This window comes from Monodon monoceros, unplaced genomic scaffold (assembly GCF_005190385.1).
Source record: "Monodon monoceros isolate NGI ecotype Baffin Bay Population unplaced genomic scaffold, NGI_Narwhal_1 Super_Scaffold_10, whole genome shotgun sequence".
NCBI lineage: Eukaryota > Metazoa > Chordata > Mammalia > Artiodactyla > Monodontidae > Monodon > Monodon monoceros.
Genome location: NW_021703766.1, coordinates 944,152 through 959,499, shown reverse-complemented (window position 1 = coordinate 959,499; position 15,348 = coordinate 944,152). Strand labels below are relative to the sequence as shown.

Here is a 15,348-nt window from a genome sequence, read left to right as displayed (position 1 = left end):
GGTGCCCTCGCGCGGGTCGCACTGTGCCTACGCCGGCGCCCGCGGGCAGCGCGGCCCACAGGTGCCGGGAGGGTCAGGTCATTAACACAGCGCGCCGCCTCGGCCAACCAGCGCGCCCCGCGGCCGGGGCGAGGCGGGGCCGCGGGGCGGGGCATCGGGCCACGCCCAGGACAGGTGCGCGGGCCGTAGGGGAGGGAGCGCGTGGCTGCGTGTCCAACCCACGGGACTTCCCTGGCGCGCACTGCGAGTCACGCCGCCCCCGGGGCCTGGCGCGCCCACTCGACGTGGACTGAAGGGCGGAGGTCAGGGCTGGGCGGAAGCCGAGTTGGGCTCAGTCCACCCTGGGGTGGGAGCGTGCGCCGAGCCCAGCCTTGGAGAACCCTGCTCTAGCCTGTTACACCGGCCCCGCCTCCTGCGCAAACCCGCAGCGGTAGGTTTGATGAGCACCAGCCCTGAACCGGCTGACTGGCCAGAGTGGTGGCCAGGGGGTCGGCCGGCCTGGTGGAGGAGACCGTGCTTTAGGAGTTGGCCCCAGGCCTCCAGAAAGCTCATTTGTGGGAGGAAGGACACCGCTTGGCGTTCCGGAATTACCAGGGGTTCAGACAGGCGGTGTGGGAAGTGTAATCACCGAGGGCGGCGCATGTGCCCGGTGCTGCAGCCTGGGCTATGACCCGGGCAGCCTCACCTCCTTCAGTATCCTTTGGAGTCCTCGGTGCCACCAAGAGCCAGCCATGCCTGGGTGTCAGGTACCTTTTTTTTTTTTTTTTTTTTTTTTGCGGTACGCGGGCCTCTCCCTGCTGTGGCGTCTCCCGTTGCGGAGCACAGGCTCCGGACGGGCAGGCTCAGCGGCCATGGCTCACGGGCCCAGCCGCTCCGCGGCATGTGGGATCTTCCCGGACCGGGGCACGAACCCGCGTCCCCTGCATCCGCAGGCGGGCTCTCAACCACTGTGCCACCAGGGAAGCCCCAAATAAACAGACCGATTCTTTTTTTTTTTTCTTTTCTGGTCCTTTTTGATGGGGACGTTTCATGAGTTCAGGGGTCAGTCTCTGTGGGGGGGCCCCGGAGCCGCCAGGCGCTTCCATGGCTGTGCAGGAGGCCTGCTTTCAGAGGCCCAGGTGCCACGTGCAGCCTGGTGCTCTTTGCCAGTTGTGGGCCTGGAGACAAGGTGGAGGTGGTGGGGAGTCTGAGAGGAACCGCGGAGAGACGTGAGGAGGGAGGCCTGCGTCACACAGGGTCTTATGTGCCTTCAGTTTCGCGGGAGAGAAAACAGGCTCTGAGAAGTTACGAAGCTGTGGGATTGGGACCCGGGCAGGCACTTGCAGCCTCACAAGGGGCGTCTGCTGCTCGGTTAGGGCGTGCGGAAGGATAGACAGGTGGTGCGCAGGCAGGGGAAGGCGCGCGTCTCTCCCGCAGGCCGGGCCTGGCAACGTGTCGCCGTGCACGTGGCTGCCTTCTGCTGTTCACCTGTTCCGTGGCCTCCCAAGCTTAACATGTGTACCTTCCCTTCCTTCTCCCCGTCCCAGACGTAGATGACACTTGCAGATACCTGGGCCAGCCCTGCACCCACGCTGTCCTTCCTCGCCCAGCCACCCACGGTGTGGCCACTGGCCAGGATGACCTCCTTAACCCCCAGAGGGACACTCATGTTCTCGAGGGGCGCTCATGCACTCCCGTGGAGAACCTGCTGATCTCATCCTGGAAACGCCCCAGGGATCCCAGGGGGCCTTAGAGCACCTCTGCGGTGGGGTGCTCCTTTCCGAGATGGCTGCCATAACAAGTGACCCTAAGGGAAGTTTGAGGTCCTTGCCAACTGCTCAGAACTGCCCTCCTGTGGTCATACAGACTCACTGTTCGGCTGTGACTCACAGGGTTGTGTCTGGGCCAGACCAGAGTACCACTCACAGAGGAAAATCTGAGTGTCTGCCCTGTTCTCACCTGTGCAGCCCCAGGGAGGCGGGGGGCTGTCCCCACCTGCTCTGCGTCCCTCTGTCCTCAATACGACCGCCTTACCTTGCAGCTAAGCCCCACACCTCGCTGTTGGAAACAAGCTCCCCCTTGGCCTCCTGGAACCGGGCTCTCCACCAGAGCAGGACTTGCAGGGACCAAAGTCCATGCTTCCTGCAGAAACCCCAGGGTCTCCCCTTGATCCTTGGCGACGTTGGCTTGTGGCCACCTGCCCGCCTGCCTCTATCAGACACTGAACAAGCGGAGCCCAGGTAAGATTGTTACAATTCCTCTTATGTTGATGTTTTCTTTCTTTAATTTTTTTTTGGCTGCGTTGGGTCTTTGTTGCTGCGCGCGGGGCTTTCTCTAGGTGTGGCGAGGGGGGGCTGCTCTTCGTTGCAGTGCGCGGACTTCTCATTGCGGTGGTTTCTCTTGTTGTGGAGCATGGGCTCTAGGCACGTGGGCTTCAGTAGTTGTGGCACCCGGGCTCAGTAGTTGTGGCTCGCGGGCTCTAGAGCGCAGGCTCAGTAGTTGTGGCGCACGGGCTTTGTTGCTCCGTGGCTTGTGGGATCTTCCCGGACCAGGGCTCGAACCTGTGTCCCCAGCATTGGCAGGCGGATTCGTAACCGCTGCGCCAGCAGGGAAGCCCCTCTTTCTTTTTGTGGGTGTGTTTTTGTGCTCTTTTTCTGGGCTTCATGTGGCGATGGTGCTTGGCTGTCCGCGTAGTGTGTACGTGTGCACCTGTATCCTTTTGCGTCTGGTAGTTTTGTTTGTTTGTTTTTATACTGCAGGTTCTTATTAGTCATCAATTTTATACACATCGGTGTATACATGTTTTTTTTTTACTAATTGGGTTTCACGGCCCGGCGAGGACGCCCCTTCCCTGTTAGATGCAGCCCGAGGGCCTGCCAGGTGGGAACCGCCTTCCTTCCCTCACAGCACCTGCACGAGGTTGGGTCCGTGGTGGAGGCTCAGCAGTGCCTGCCGGACCAGATGGAAAAGCGTCAGGAGCCCCCGTACAGTGTGGCCCGGGCACGCTCCCCCCTGGGGGTCTCTCGAGTATAGACACGTGGGTGAAGGTACAAAGGCCCCGCGGTGCGCCTGGCTCTGGGACTCGGAATAGCGCTCAGAGCTGGGCCTTGAAGCTGGCGCTCGGCCGTCCCAGGACTCAGGGGCCCCCGCTGTGGTGATAGTGCCCCCGGTGTCAGTGTGTGGTGTGTTTGTTGTGGGAGGGTGGGTGTGGCTGGACATCCTGCGTTGGAGCATCCCCGTTGCTGTCCATGGTCGTGGACCCAGTACTCCAGCTCCCAGCACGTGGTCAGATTGGTGGCCAGTGTGCATTTGGTCACCCCCAGAACGGGGACTCACAACTGCTCACAGCTGCCTGTTCCCTCTTGGGTCCTGGTTGTTAGAGGTGATTTTGGTTCTTAAATGGGGGTTCAGGGAGGGGACGTTGACCCTTCCCACACAGCTGTGACACAGAGTAGAGTCCCAGACGCTGAGCCCGGGAAGGTGATCTGGGGGCTGAGGAGGGATGTACGTGTGTGCATGTGTGTCAGTCTCGGGTATGTGCGTGTGTGCAGGTCTGCGCCCTGATGTGCACACGCACATGGGTGTGCACACGCGTCTGTGTGTGCGTGTGAGGTCGCAGGAGCTGTTCCTTGCGACACAGCGGTCAGGCTTCAGCGGGTGAGCCCAGCGCCTAGAGGGGAGGGTCTGTTGCTGCACAGCTCGGTTCCCAGCTCCGAACTCCACAGCATCCTCTCGGAGCTTCTTCCCCGTCCGCATGTGGCCCTGGGCCCTCGTTCCCAGAAACTTGTTGGAGAGACCGGAGGGTCACGGGCCGTGCAGCTCCCTTCTCCGGGACCGGAAGGGGCCTGATGTCCCCGGAGCTCCCGCCGGCACCTCCAGGTCAGGTCCCGGCCCCTGGCAGCGGGGTGGGAGCAGCACAGACACAGACCACGAACGCTGGGCACGGAAGCTTTGCTGCCAGGGGTTGATTGTGCACCGCTGGGGACGTGGCCTCAGGCCCACTTGTGTGGTGGCGCCTTTGGGCCTGTGGGTCCCTGCTGCCTTGTGGTGAGTGAGTTCAAGGATCCTTCCTTGGGAGCGTGTTTTGCAGGTAGATGTGGGGAGCCCTGGTGTGTGAGAGTCCAGAAGGAGGCGCCGCGGCCTGGGCGTCAGCACCGGGGGACTGCCGCCCGACCGCCCGCTGTGTCCCGAGGGTGCGCCCTCCCTGCTGGGCCGCAGGCCTCAGGCCCCGTGGCTGCTTGGGGGCTTGTCGAGGTGCGGCCCTGGGGCCCTCCACTGGTCCAAAGGGCTCAGAACCTCTTTCTTCCCCTGTGGAATGGGGGCAGCGAGCTGGTAGGATGTGGCCCCGCGTCACAGGGACCCCGAGGCCCCACCCGAGGGGTGAGGGGTGGGCTTGGCCCTCTGCGGCAGGTGGGCTCCCCATGCCTCCCTGGACGAGGTAAATGGGGTAGACGCGCGTGTTCGCAGTTTGCTGCCAGGCCCCAGGCACACTTGTATTTCCTGAAGGCGTGGCTGCTTTGCAACCCCCGTGAGGTGCTGGGCCTTTCAGGAGGCCCCTCCGCTGGGGGCTGCATGGCCGCGCCTGGCCTCTCCATCCACCCTTCTTTACTCAGAGCCCAGAGCTCGGAGGGGCAGCTCCTGCAAGACCCAGAGGTGACACCTGTGGCCAGTCCTCGGGGGCCCTGAGGCTGGTGAAGAGAGCGGCCTGGGGCAGATGCTCATGCTCTGGGCACCCTGCCTTCAGGAGTGCTGGCTGCCTGTCCCCCTCCTGATGGCCGAGGTCACAGGTTCCCAGGGACCTGGCGGCACCGTCTAGGCAGCAGGGTGTGTGCGGACCCCCCAGGCCGTTGTGTGACTGGGGAGGTGAGGGTGTGCGGCCTCCCGTCAGGGACGCCCTGGAGTCGGTTGGGGTCCGGGCCTCCCACCTCCACCTCACTTTTCATCCAGACTCAGAGAGGCGTCCCGCGGGCTTCAGCCTGAGGTGTCCTCGCCGGACACTGCAGCGTCTGCCGTGACCCAGCTCCCACGCAGCCGCACACCGCGTTGGGGCTCGCTCCACTGCTCCGCCCTGGCATCCGTCCTGGACGCCGGGTCACCGAGCGGCCACGTGTCCACGTGCCCAGGGCCCCGTGCGTCCTGGGCCCAGGGTGGAAGGGATGAGATCAAGGCCACGTGTGGATGCTGCCCTGTGGCTCTTGGCCTCCGTGGCCTCTGGGGGCGCCTGGAGGGGGCTGAGCTTGGCAGGCGTCCTTGGGCGGGGGAAGAGACTAGCCAACAGCCTGTGCTGGTGTCCAGCAACTTTAAGACGCTCCTGGCTCTGCCCCTCCTGGGGCCCCACTGTGGCCAGGAGCCCTCGGTGATGTGGTGACGTGGTGGGTGCTGAGGCCTCCACAGGGTGAGATGTGGGGACAGTCACCGGGCGTCACCTCCTTGAGGGCATCGGTGAGGTCAGGACCTGCTGAGACAGCCCTGAAACTGCCCCCAGGACTCCGTGGGCGCCGAGGGTCGTGACGGGCGTGTGAGAGTAGCACCGTCCTCCCCCAGGCGGTGGGCAGGCAGCGCACAGGCTTGGCTGGTGTCCAGGTGGTGGACAGATAGCTGGTGCCTGCTGCGCTCTGAGGGCTGGAGGGTTAGCTGGGGATGGGATATGGGCCCGAGTGACAGCCCAGAACCACAGCCGCTGCATGTCCCAGATGGGATGTGCTGGCAGTGCTGGGGGAAGAAGCAACACGTCCTGGACCAGGGGAGGGCAGCCGGGTACAGGGGAGGGTCATGGGGCAGTGAGGTGCTGAGCTGGGGGTGGGGGAAAGGAGACAGGGCGGCGTCTGTACCTGGCATCTGGAGCCTGGCTGTCCCAGCGCTGCCACCACTGGCTCCAGGCCCCAGGGGACTGGCCGAGGCCACCCTGAAGCTCCCCTGGGTGCTGACGGGCCCTCATCCCTCTCCCCGCTCGGTGAGGCCCGGGAATGTGGCCTGGAGTTTGCAGTTGGGGGCCGTGTGCTGGCAGGCTGGTCGGCAGGGCAGGGCAGGAGGTGCACCTCCCTGGTGGTCGAGGTCCCAGCTCCCCCATCCTCCTGCAGGAGGGGGACTTCAGCCACATCCTTCCTTTCCCATTAGCCCTGAGGGAGGCTGAGGCTGGGCCCGGGTGGCCCCCCCAGGGACCATGTCATGGGCCTCCTTCTGGAAGGCGGCAGAAAGGACAGGCTGGCAGGTGGCATCCTCGGCCGGTGGGGTCAGAGTGGTCAGAGGGGCGGGTGGGCCAGTGGCTCCTACGAAGGGTTCTAAAGCGGGGTAACGCACCCCAGGTCACAACTCTTCTCTCGTGGAGACTTTTGCTTGCCCAGCCCTGCCACGGTTGAGCTCACGAGATCCAGCTTCTCCATAGAGGAAGGGTCTGGAACACTGCGTGGGGGGCAGACACGGAGAGCGAGGCAGGGGCTTGGCCTTACCCTGATGACCTGCCACCTGGGCACAGCCCAGCAGGTGATTCTTGTCAGCTTTTAAAGGCCTGTGGCGACTGGGAACAGCAGGGGCCCGTGGCACTGATGGTGGCCCGAGACCACCGTCCCTGGGTGGATGTTTCATAGGGCCAGGTGCCGGCCTGGGGGCTGAGGGCACACACTGGGGCACCAGGTAGGCTGCCCGGGGAAGCAGAGGCACGCCTCGAGCCAGCAGTGGGCAGAGCGGCTGCAGCACGGGGACCGGGGTGGGGATAGTGGGGCTTCACCCCGATGGCATCCAAAAGGCCACCTGTAGGCCACCACGGCCACCTCTGGGCCCCAGCACCAGCCCCATTCAGACTACCCCGGCCGGGGAAGCTCAGGACGGTGCCCAGCCCGGCAAGTGAGGGCACAGGTTGAGGGGAACAGGGTCCAGGGGGCGGGCAGGACCAGCAGGGGCCGCAGCCCAGCCCACCCCAGACGCGGAAACGGCCTCTGCGGGGCCCCGAGGCCAGCTGCTCTCTGAGCCGGAGCTGCCTGGGGACGGACACGTGCCCGCGGACCTCGAGCGGAGGACGGTCCGGTGGCCGCGCTCCGGCCCTCTGCCTTTAGTATTCACTGAAGGAGACGCACCAGCCAGGTCGCTGGAGATGCTTTGAGACATTTTATTTAAATTGTTTTTAAAGACAGCAATAATTTATGCCACGAGCCAAACGAGGGCGCCGATGAGCGTCTTGTGAACCGCCTGGTCGCTGCCCCGGCCCCGCGCTCTGCCACTGCCGGGGCGGCCCTGCTGGGGGCGCGAGGTGGTCGGCTTTGGACCAGGGACAGCAGGGCCGAGGCCAAGACCCAGGCGGGAGGCCAGGAGCAGACACAGCGCCACTGCAAGTGGCCGGGCGTTGTGATTTCTTCCCGTGATTATCCCAGTGACCCTGGGGAACGGCAAGGTGACCTGGGGACGTGGCCACCTCGGTCCCCGCACACAGCGATTGCCCCGTCTCTCCTCTCCTCCCCCTACCAATCCCACAACCGTTCGTTTTTTATTGTTTTTTTAAAAAATATAATTTTGTAAATATTCCATAAAAATACTATTATTCCTAGTCAAACACAGATATTGCAATATGAAGGGTAACTGCTCTGTCTTTGCTCTAGAAAATGTGAAAAGGTCATCACACCGGATAATATAGAAAAGTGTGGAACCTCTAGGTATCACAAAAGCCAGTACCGAGCACGCGACGGGGAAGCGTTGCCAGGTGCTGGGCCGGGGCCTCCGCACTTCCCTGCTCAGTGCTGAGGCCTGTGGATACGGCAGGGCCTGAAGGGTCCTCTCTGCAGGGAGGACATCATGGCTTTGAGACACAGCGGCCACACTCCATCCCAGTGGCCGGCCCCCCGAGGCCACCTGCTCAGCCGACAGGGACGCGGCCTCTCCTTCTGCAGCAGTGAGGCTCCACCTGGCCCTCAAGGCGCCTTCCCAGGCAGGCCTGAGCCAAGGAGCTGGCGGGGCGTGCTGCTGGCGGGGCGTGTCCCTTGGGGCGGGAGGCATGGGCCAGTGGCCGCGCCTTCAGTTCTCGGAGAGAGACAGGGCCAGGGCAGCCTGGAAGGCGGCCTCCTCATCGATGCTGTAGTCCTGGAAGACAGGGAGTGGAGCTGGGCCGGGGACGCCAGGGCCTCCCAGGGCGACCCCCCCGGCCCTGGTCCTGTCACCTCAAATGGACCGGCTCTGCCGCGTCCAGCCTCCCCGCCCCCCTTCGGCCCCACACGGTCCCGGGGTCCCGGGCGCTGTGCGGCAACTGCGCTGCGGGGATGGTCTGGCTGCCCGGAGGCCACCGCGCCCAGTGACTGAGGGCTGGGTGGACTGCGTGGGCTGGACGCCCGGAATCGGAGCTGTCCTTTCCCCTCAGACTCAAGAACGGGGCTTGAGATGAGCAGAGAAGCCAGGGATCCCCGTGGCATCCACCCATCGGGACCAGGCACAGGCGGAGGGAGCAGAGGGGTCGACTCCACAGGGTCTGGCGCCTGGAGGCTGGAGGCTGGCGGGGGATGAGAATAGCAGGGCTGGGGGGCGCACGGGAGGGAAGGGCCTGCAGGAGGGTCTGCAGGTGGGGACCGCAGGTGGGAGAGGGAGAGGAAGAGACGGAGGTTTTCCCGGCGAAGAAGTCCCCGTGGCTCTTCCCCGCGGAAAGGGCCTGTCCCCCGTGGAGGGGTCTGTGTGCCGAGGCCCCGGTGCAGAGCTGGGGAGATGGTGGCCCTGCGACGGCACCTCCCCAAGAGGAGGCCCCGCGTGAGGAGAGCTCGCTGGCCCAGCGGTGAGGGACCCGCAGGACAGGGGGCCGCTGTGGGCCTGGTCTGCACAGCCCCAGAGCCCCCGGGCCTCTAGTGGCCACGTGGACCTACCCAGCACCGGCACCGGAGGAGGGGGAGGGGAGGGAAGGGGAGGGCACCCACCACGAAGGTGTCGTAGGAGAACTTGTGCCGGTGGAGCAGGTGCTGCAGGAAGTTGGCGCTCTTGTAGCTCGGGTCGCCCCAGGGCATGGCCGAGCAGATGGGACACACCTGGGACAGAGCAGGCCAGTGAGCCTACAGGGCCCGGGAGGGCCGGGCAAGCGGGGCCGGGCGGGCGTGCGGGCGGGCGGGCGTGCTCACCACGCGGCTGGGGTCGCTGCGGTGGCTGTCCACGCAGTGCTTCACCAACTCCTGCTGGTCCAGGTTGCGGGCACCACAGTAAGGGCAGGCGAAGGTGGACCTGTTGGGGACGGCGCTGGGGCGGGGGTGGGGGTGAGTGGCGCTGCCCACCTTCCTACAGCCCGGCCGGCTCGCCCTCCCCTGCCCTGTGGGCCATAGCTGCCGCGGGGCCCTGCCCCCATCTGCACATCCCACTGCGACCTCCCGCCACCTAACCCCGGGCCCCCTGCTTCCCCGACACGGCTGCCCACCCTGAGAGGAGGTGTCTGTCCAGCCCCAGCCTATCTGGGGACCGTGCGTCCTTGCTGGGAGGTGAGCCGTGGGGGCCTGGCTTGGGCCCTCCTGGGGTCCCCTACCCACAGGGGGCGAGGCCCTCCGCCGGCAGCCCTCCCACCTCCTCAGGGTGGGGCCCCACTGCCCACCCCACGAGGTAGGCCTGGAGCTGCCCCACAGAGGGGGCCCCGGCGAGGCGGCCTACCTGGGGATGGGCTGGGACGTGGGCACCACAGGGACGAACTTGGGACAGTTGGCCATCTGCTCCTGGACCTTCATGCAGGAGGCAACGTGCACCCTCATCTTGGCCAGTGTCACCTGGGGAGGAGAGGAGGGGAGGGGCCGGGCAGCAGGGCTGGGCCTCTGGCTCCCGATGCCCCGGCCCGGCAGCACTGCAGAAGTGGGGCCCAGAGGCCGAGTGAGGGAGACATAGACTCAGGACCCCGAAGGCTGCAGATCCGCACCCAGAAGCAGGCGCTCACGGCTTCACGATGGGGCCATGCGGGGGGCAGTAGGCCTCTGGTCCCTGGGGAGCTGCAGGCGAGGGGCGGCCCACGAGGGGACAGGGAGGGTGTCTAACTGGGAAAAAATACCCCTTGTAACGGGAGCCAGCAGGCAAAATTCTGGACAGTCGAACGTCCAGCAAACTCTTTACCAAGAGGTAGGAAACGGAACAAGATACAGCCTTCTCGGCTGCCCGAGTGGCCGTCCTGGCCGAAGGTGGGAAGCGGCTCAGCACAGGGCAGGGGAGGGGTGCCGGCGCAGAGAGTAGGCGGAACGACCCGGGGAGGACGCCCGGCAGCCCTCCCGGTGGCGGTGGCGCACACAGGAACCTAGTTCCCAGAACTGCGGAGGCCGAGAGGGAGCAGGCAGGGCAGCTCCGCCTCGAGGGGCCCTCCTGACGCCGGCCCGCCCCCGGCTCTGCCCAGGGCTGGGACACTGAGCAAGCCTGCCACCCGGGCCCGCACGAGGCCAAGGGTGGGGGCCGCCTCACACAAGAGCCAACAGCCTGCTCCGCTCTCATGCCGGGAGGGAGGGGCACGTGCGCCTGCAGGAGGCCGCGCCAGCCCCTCACAGCGGGCTCACGGTGGCCCCTGGACAGTCTGACCTTCGACCTTGAGGACAAAGCAGCAGGGCTGCTGCCTGCTGTGATAACTCAGAAGAACTCGTTGACCCGAGCGATGGCAAAATCTGAAAGCCTAAGTTCAAGCTCCGTTCCCAGGCTGGGTCCCCCACAAAGTGGTGTGCCCGCCTGAGCGGGCAGCGGGTGCCGGGACAGGGTGGGCTCAGCTCAGCCTGTGCCCCTGCGCCAGCCACAGCCCGGAGCCCAGGCCACACGCAGGGCCCGCAGGAAGCGAGTGGAGCGGCGGGCTGCCCAACAGGGAAGGGACGTGGCCCCTGCCCAGCTCCCCTGCGAGCCCATCGGAGCCCCCCGGGCCAGGGAGGCTGCGGTACCTTCTTACTGCAGCCCCGGCAGGGTGCCTTGTAGGACGAAAGCTGCTTCTCCACGTGAGCGGCCTTGTCCACTTTCTTGGGGTCGAAGGGCAGGCGGCACAGTGGGCACAGGGGGGATGGCACCTGCAGACACGGCTGGAGGCACTCCCCGCAGAACCTGCCGGGCAGACATGGGCCTGAGGGCTGCGCTCCCCTCCGTCAGCAGTAGCTTCTGGGCCAGGGTCCTAGGGGTTGAATGGGCACCGTCTGTCCAGAAGATGACCCAGGTCGCTGCCCAGCTGTGGGCTTCTGGGACACTCCTGCCGATCCTGCGATGAGGGCTGAGCTGCAGCTGTGACCCCCGCCCCCCCAGGTCCCATGCTGGCCCCGCAGCCCTGGTCCCAGCAAGAGCTCTGGCTACAGGAGGCCCAGAGCCCAACCTGTCCGTCTCACTGCCAAGCGGTGATGATGCCACCTCAGGGGACTCCAGGACATCATGGGGGACCCTGGAGACCCTCTACCCACGAAACTCTGGGGAGTAAAATCACTAACAGTGGTGAGAGGAAACCGCAGGGCCCCAGGGCCCAGGACTCATTGGATGGAGCAGGGCCAAAGCTGGCCAGGGAGTGTCACCAGCCTTGGGACAGTGCCCTCTCCCCAGGCAAGAAGGGCTCTGGCTCGGCCTGAGCAGAGGCGTAGTGGCAGAAGGGCTGCGCCCCTCTCGGCCCTGAGCTCTTGGCCGTGTCCGTGGAGACGCCATGTCGTGAGGTACAGGTCCCGGCACCCCGTGTGTGCTTGGCCCCGGCAGCTGGTGTTTACAAACACCCCAGTGCCGCAGAAGAACGCGCACTGCCCGGTGGGCAGTGGGGCAGCGGGTCGAACACTCTCAGTGGGGGCACGAAGGGCCAGGAGCCTGACCGCAGGACCAGCTCGGTCCACCTTTGCAGGAAGCGCCAAGGGGACCGCTTAGCAGACGGGAGCCGTGGAGTGGAGGCTCCACGGCCCAGAAGAGCACACGCTCGGCCCCAAGAGAAAGGCGGCAACTTGGCGGCCTGCAAGAAACCCATGAGGTGTCGGGGTGTGCACCGCTCTGCGTGCGTCTAGCAGGCTGGGCCTGCGGCTCACCTGAGCTCAGGGGTCCCTGTTCTTTTGCCTCAGACTTTCACCTCATTTTAGGAAGAGGCAGCCGCAGGTGATCCCGAGGCCCTCCTCCTACACGCTGGCTTCCGAACAGCCACCACTGGGTCGTCACCATGGGTGTCACTGTTTGCACACAAGAAAGGCCAGGCTGGGCCTGAGGCCCATCAGAAAGTGCAGGGTTCCTGACACCCTGTTCCTGCGCACCTGTCACTGTCCGCACCTGTCGAGAGCCCACCAGGCACTACCAGCAGCGCCCACCCCGTAGTGCTCCAGCACGTCCTCCAGGGCCGTCCCTCTCACTGGCCTCACAGCCGGGGCAGGCCTCGCGTGCCACCCTGGCGCTGGAAGAAAGTGCTGGCTCCATGGCCCCCACGGGGAGGCCAGGGGAAAAGCCGCACAGGAGCGCTCACGGCAGCACCGGTCACGAGAGCTGTGGAGACAGCCCAGTGTCCGCTGACGGGCGAGGGACACAGAGGAGGTGGCCGATCCTTATGATGGGACACCCCTCAGCCCAGAGGGAGCACGGCGCAGCTGGATGCTGGCGCTCAGAGGACCCCGAAGACGTGCTCCGTTCAGGACAGAGGTACGGAGGCTGGAGGCAGCCCCGGCAGAACCAAACACTGGCCCTCAGGGAGGCCTCATCAGAGGGTCGGAAACAGCTGGACAGGGCTTCCCTGGTGGCGCTGTGGTTAAGAGTCACCTGCCAATGCAGGGGATGTGGGTTCGAGCCCTGGTCCGGGAAGATGCTGCAGAGCAACTACACCTGTGCGCCACAACTACTGAGCCCACGTGCCATAACTACTGAAGCCCACGCGCCTAGAGCCCATGCTCCGCAACAAGAGAAGCCACCGCAACGAGAAGCCCACGCACCGTGACGAAGAGTAGCCCCTGCCCGCTACAACTAGAGAAAGCCCGCGTGCAGCAATGAAGACCCAACGCAGCCAAAAATGAATAAAATAAATAAATTAAAAAAAAAAAAAAAGAGGAAGCCATACAAGGCTGAACTCCTTTATAAAAAAAAAAAAAAAGGAAACAGCCGGGAAGCTTCTGGTTCCGGATGTGGCTCACCGCCCAGGCCGTCCCCTGAGTATGACAGGTCACTGGCTCTGTCTGGGGCCCTGGGGACTTCATGGGAGCGCTTCCACACTCTCCACAGAGGCACCTCCTGCCTCTGGGCTCCTGCTCAAAAGTCCTCCCTACGACCTGTCCCCTTCTGTCTCATGCTGGAGCATGAGTCCCGGCCCCTGGCAGGGCTGCTGTCACCTCCAGAAAACCTATTTTGTGAAAGGAGACTGCTACAGTTAGGGAGCTGGGGGTGGGGGCGAGGGGTGGATAACCAGACCACCGACAAACTTTTTAGGAGAGATGTGAGTCTTCAAATCTTTCATGTTCATTTGCACACATGCCTTCAAAACACCGGAAAAGAAACTTATGGAAAGTAAGAGGCAGAGATGGAACAGCCAGGAGGTTTGTTTACACCAGCAGGTAGAGCCAGGGAGAAGGTCTTTTTAAGGCAGAAGCTGAAGAAGAGGCTCTTGCAGGACCAGCCTCAGAAACAGGAGAAGAGGGGACAGATTCTGCCAAGAAGAGCACGGGGAAGCGGGGTTTATAGAAGAATATGCTTGCACAGCAGTTTGTGTATTTCTGTATTCTGAAAACCACCTTTTAAGAAAAGACTTATTTGGAAAAATAGAAACCAGATTCGTGCTGACCAGAGGCCCGAAACACCACAGCCCAGGGTTGGGTGAGTGTTGATACAACCCGAAGCCCGGGAAAGGCTTTCTAAAGTTGGGCCTGGGACAATCGCTACAGCTCTCCCAGGGATGGGCTGGAAGAAGCTGAACACACTTGACAACACCCACTGCTGTGTGCTGACAAGAGAAGTGCTGTGCAGGGGCTGCCTCTGCCAAAACGCCACACACAGCATGAAAGAGTGAGGCACAGCGCCTTCAGGACAAATCAGCAGTGCTCTCCCAGTGTGGGCAGGTAGGTCCCTGTGCTGCCTGCCAGTGTGTGTGTGTGTGTGTGTGTGTGTGTGTGAAGGCTTGCTGGCTCCGGACACGGTTCCTGCCACCTCCCTGGGTGAGCTGAGCAGCACACACACCCAGCGGCTGCAACTCCCTCTTTGTATCAGGAACCTTCCAGGTCATCTGCCTTTGTTTGCAAAACGTTCAAAGACCGAGCCTGGGTGAACCTCGGCCCCACCTCCTCAGCAGCTCCGCTGGCAGCCAAGCCCTCCTGCCCCCTCTCCCCACCCTGCTAATTTCACTCAAGAGCTGTATTTTTCAGCCACTCCAGAGAGTTGGAGAGCCAACACCCTGATCTCAGCCCCCTCCCAAACAGGCTGGCAGCTCCCAGAAGCCTTGAGTGCAGCACTTGGCTGGGAGGAGAGCCACATCCGCAGGTTTCTGTTCCTGAAACAACCCGGCCCTGGCACAGCCGGAAACCCTAGCAAGATGTGTGGCATCTGGTCCCCCGAGGGCTAGCCTGCCTGGCTGCTCAGTGATCGATGTGACCCAAGTTCTCCAACAGAACAAAACAGCACCAGACTCCAAACAAGCCCCTGCCCAAACTTTAGGGAACTCCTCTCTTCTGCAGTCAAAACAAGCAGACAGCGGGTCCAAAACAGAGTTGACGGCAAAAGGCACAAGGCATTTATTTACAACTGCCCACCGCAGTCTCCACGGGACCAGATGGAAGGCGACCGGCGCAGAGGTCGTGCCCGCTGCCCTGTGAGTCCCCGGGGAGGCTCATCTATGCCGTCAGCGGCCCCGGGCACTGCCCGTTAGAGATCGGGCAGGGCTGCAGGTCGGTCCTGTCTGCCGACGGGGTGATCGGATCGAGAGCCCGGGGCGGGCGGACGGGCGGGCAGGAGGCTGGGCTGAGGGGGATGGACGCGCCCAGAGGGCAGAAACGGCCCTGCGCGGGGAGACCCGCGCCCCCCGACCGAGTCCTCGCGCGCCGAGGCGGCTGCAGAGCGCTCCCCGCGGCGTCGCCCGACCCCGCGGCCTCCCGGAGGCCGGCGCACTCACGTGTGTCCGCAGCTGCCGATGGCCACGGGCCGATGGTAGACTTCCAGGCAGATGGGGCAGCTGTACTGCGCCTCCAGGCCGCTGTCGCCGCCCGCGGGCCCGCCCGGCGGCTGCCGCTGCTGAGCCGAGGCCACCAGGCTGCGGAACATCGCCATCCCCGGGGCCCGGCCCGCCGCCGCCGCCCCTGTCCCGGCCAGGCCCGGCCCGGCCCGGCCTGCGCGTCACGGCCGCGCCGGCTCCGAGTTGACGTCATAGGGAGCGCCCGCCCCCGGCCTGCGCGTCATGGCCGCGCCGGCGCCGGGATGACGTCATAGGGAGCGCCCGCCCCTCGCCCGCGCGTCACGGCCGCGCCGGCGCCTTGATGA

The 15,348-nt window shown here is 64.5% G+C and overlaps 1 protein-coding gene across 2 annotated transcripts; it reads right to left on the bottom strand.

Annotated features, from left to right (window-relative positions):
• Positions 1–6,838: 6,838 nt before the first annotated feature.
• On the bottom strand, positions 6,839–15,184 carry RNF166 (ring finger protein 166). Of its 2 annotated transcripts, XM_029209899.1 has the most exons (6): positions 14,984–15,184; positions 10,833–10,989; positions 9,583–9,695; positions 9,066–9,180; positions 8,868–8,975; positions 7,032–8,049 (listed from the first exon to the last, which is right to left on the bottom strand). In XM_029209899.1, exons 1-6 carry the CDS (start codon positions 15,136–15,138, stop codon positions 7,984–7,986), a joined length of 714 nt encoding a protein of 237 aa, XP_029065732.1. In that variant the 5' UTR covers positions 15,139–15,184; the 3' UTR covers positions 7,032–7,983. The 2 variants fall into 2 exon arrangements, with proteins under 2 accessions (XP_029065722.1, XP_029065732.1); XM_029209889.1 differs by having other exon boundaries at positions 6,839–8,975; positions 14,984–15,181.
• Positions 15,185–15,348: the final 164 nt, after the last annotated feature.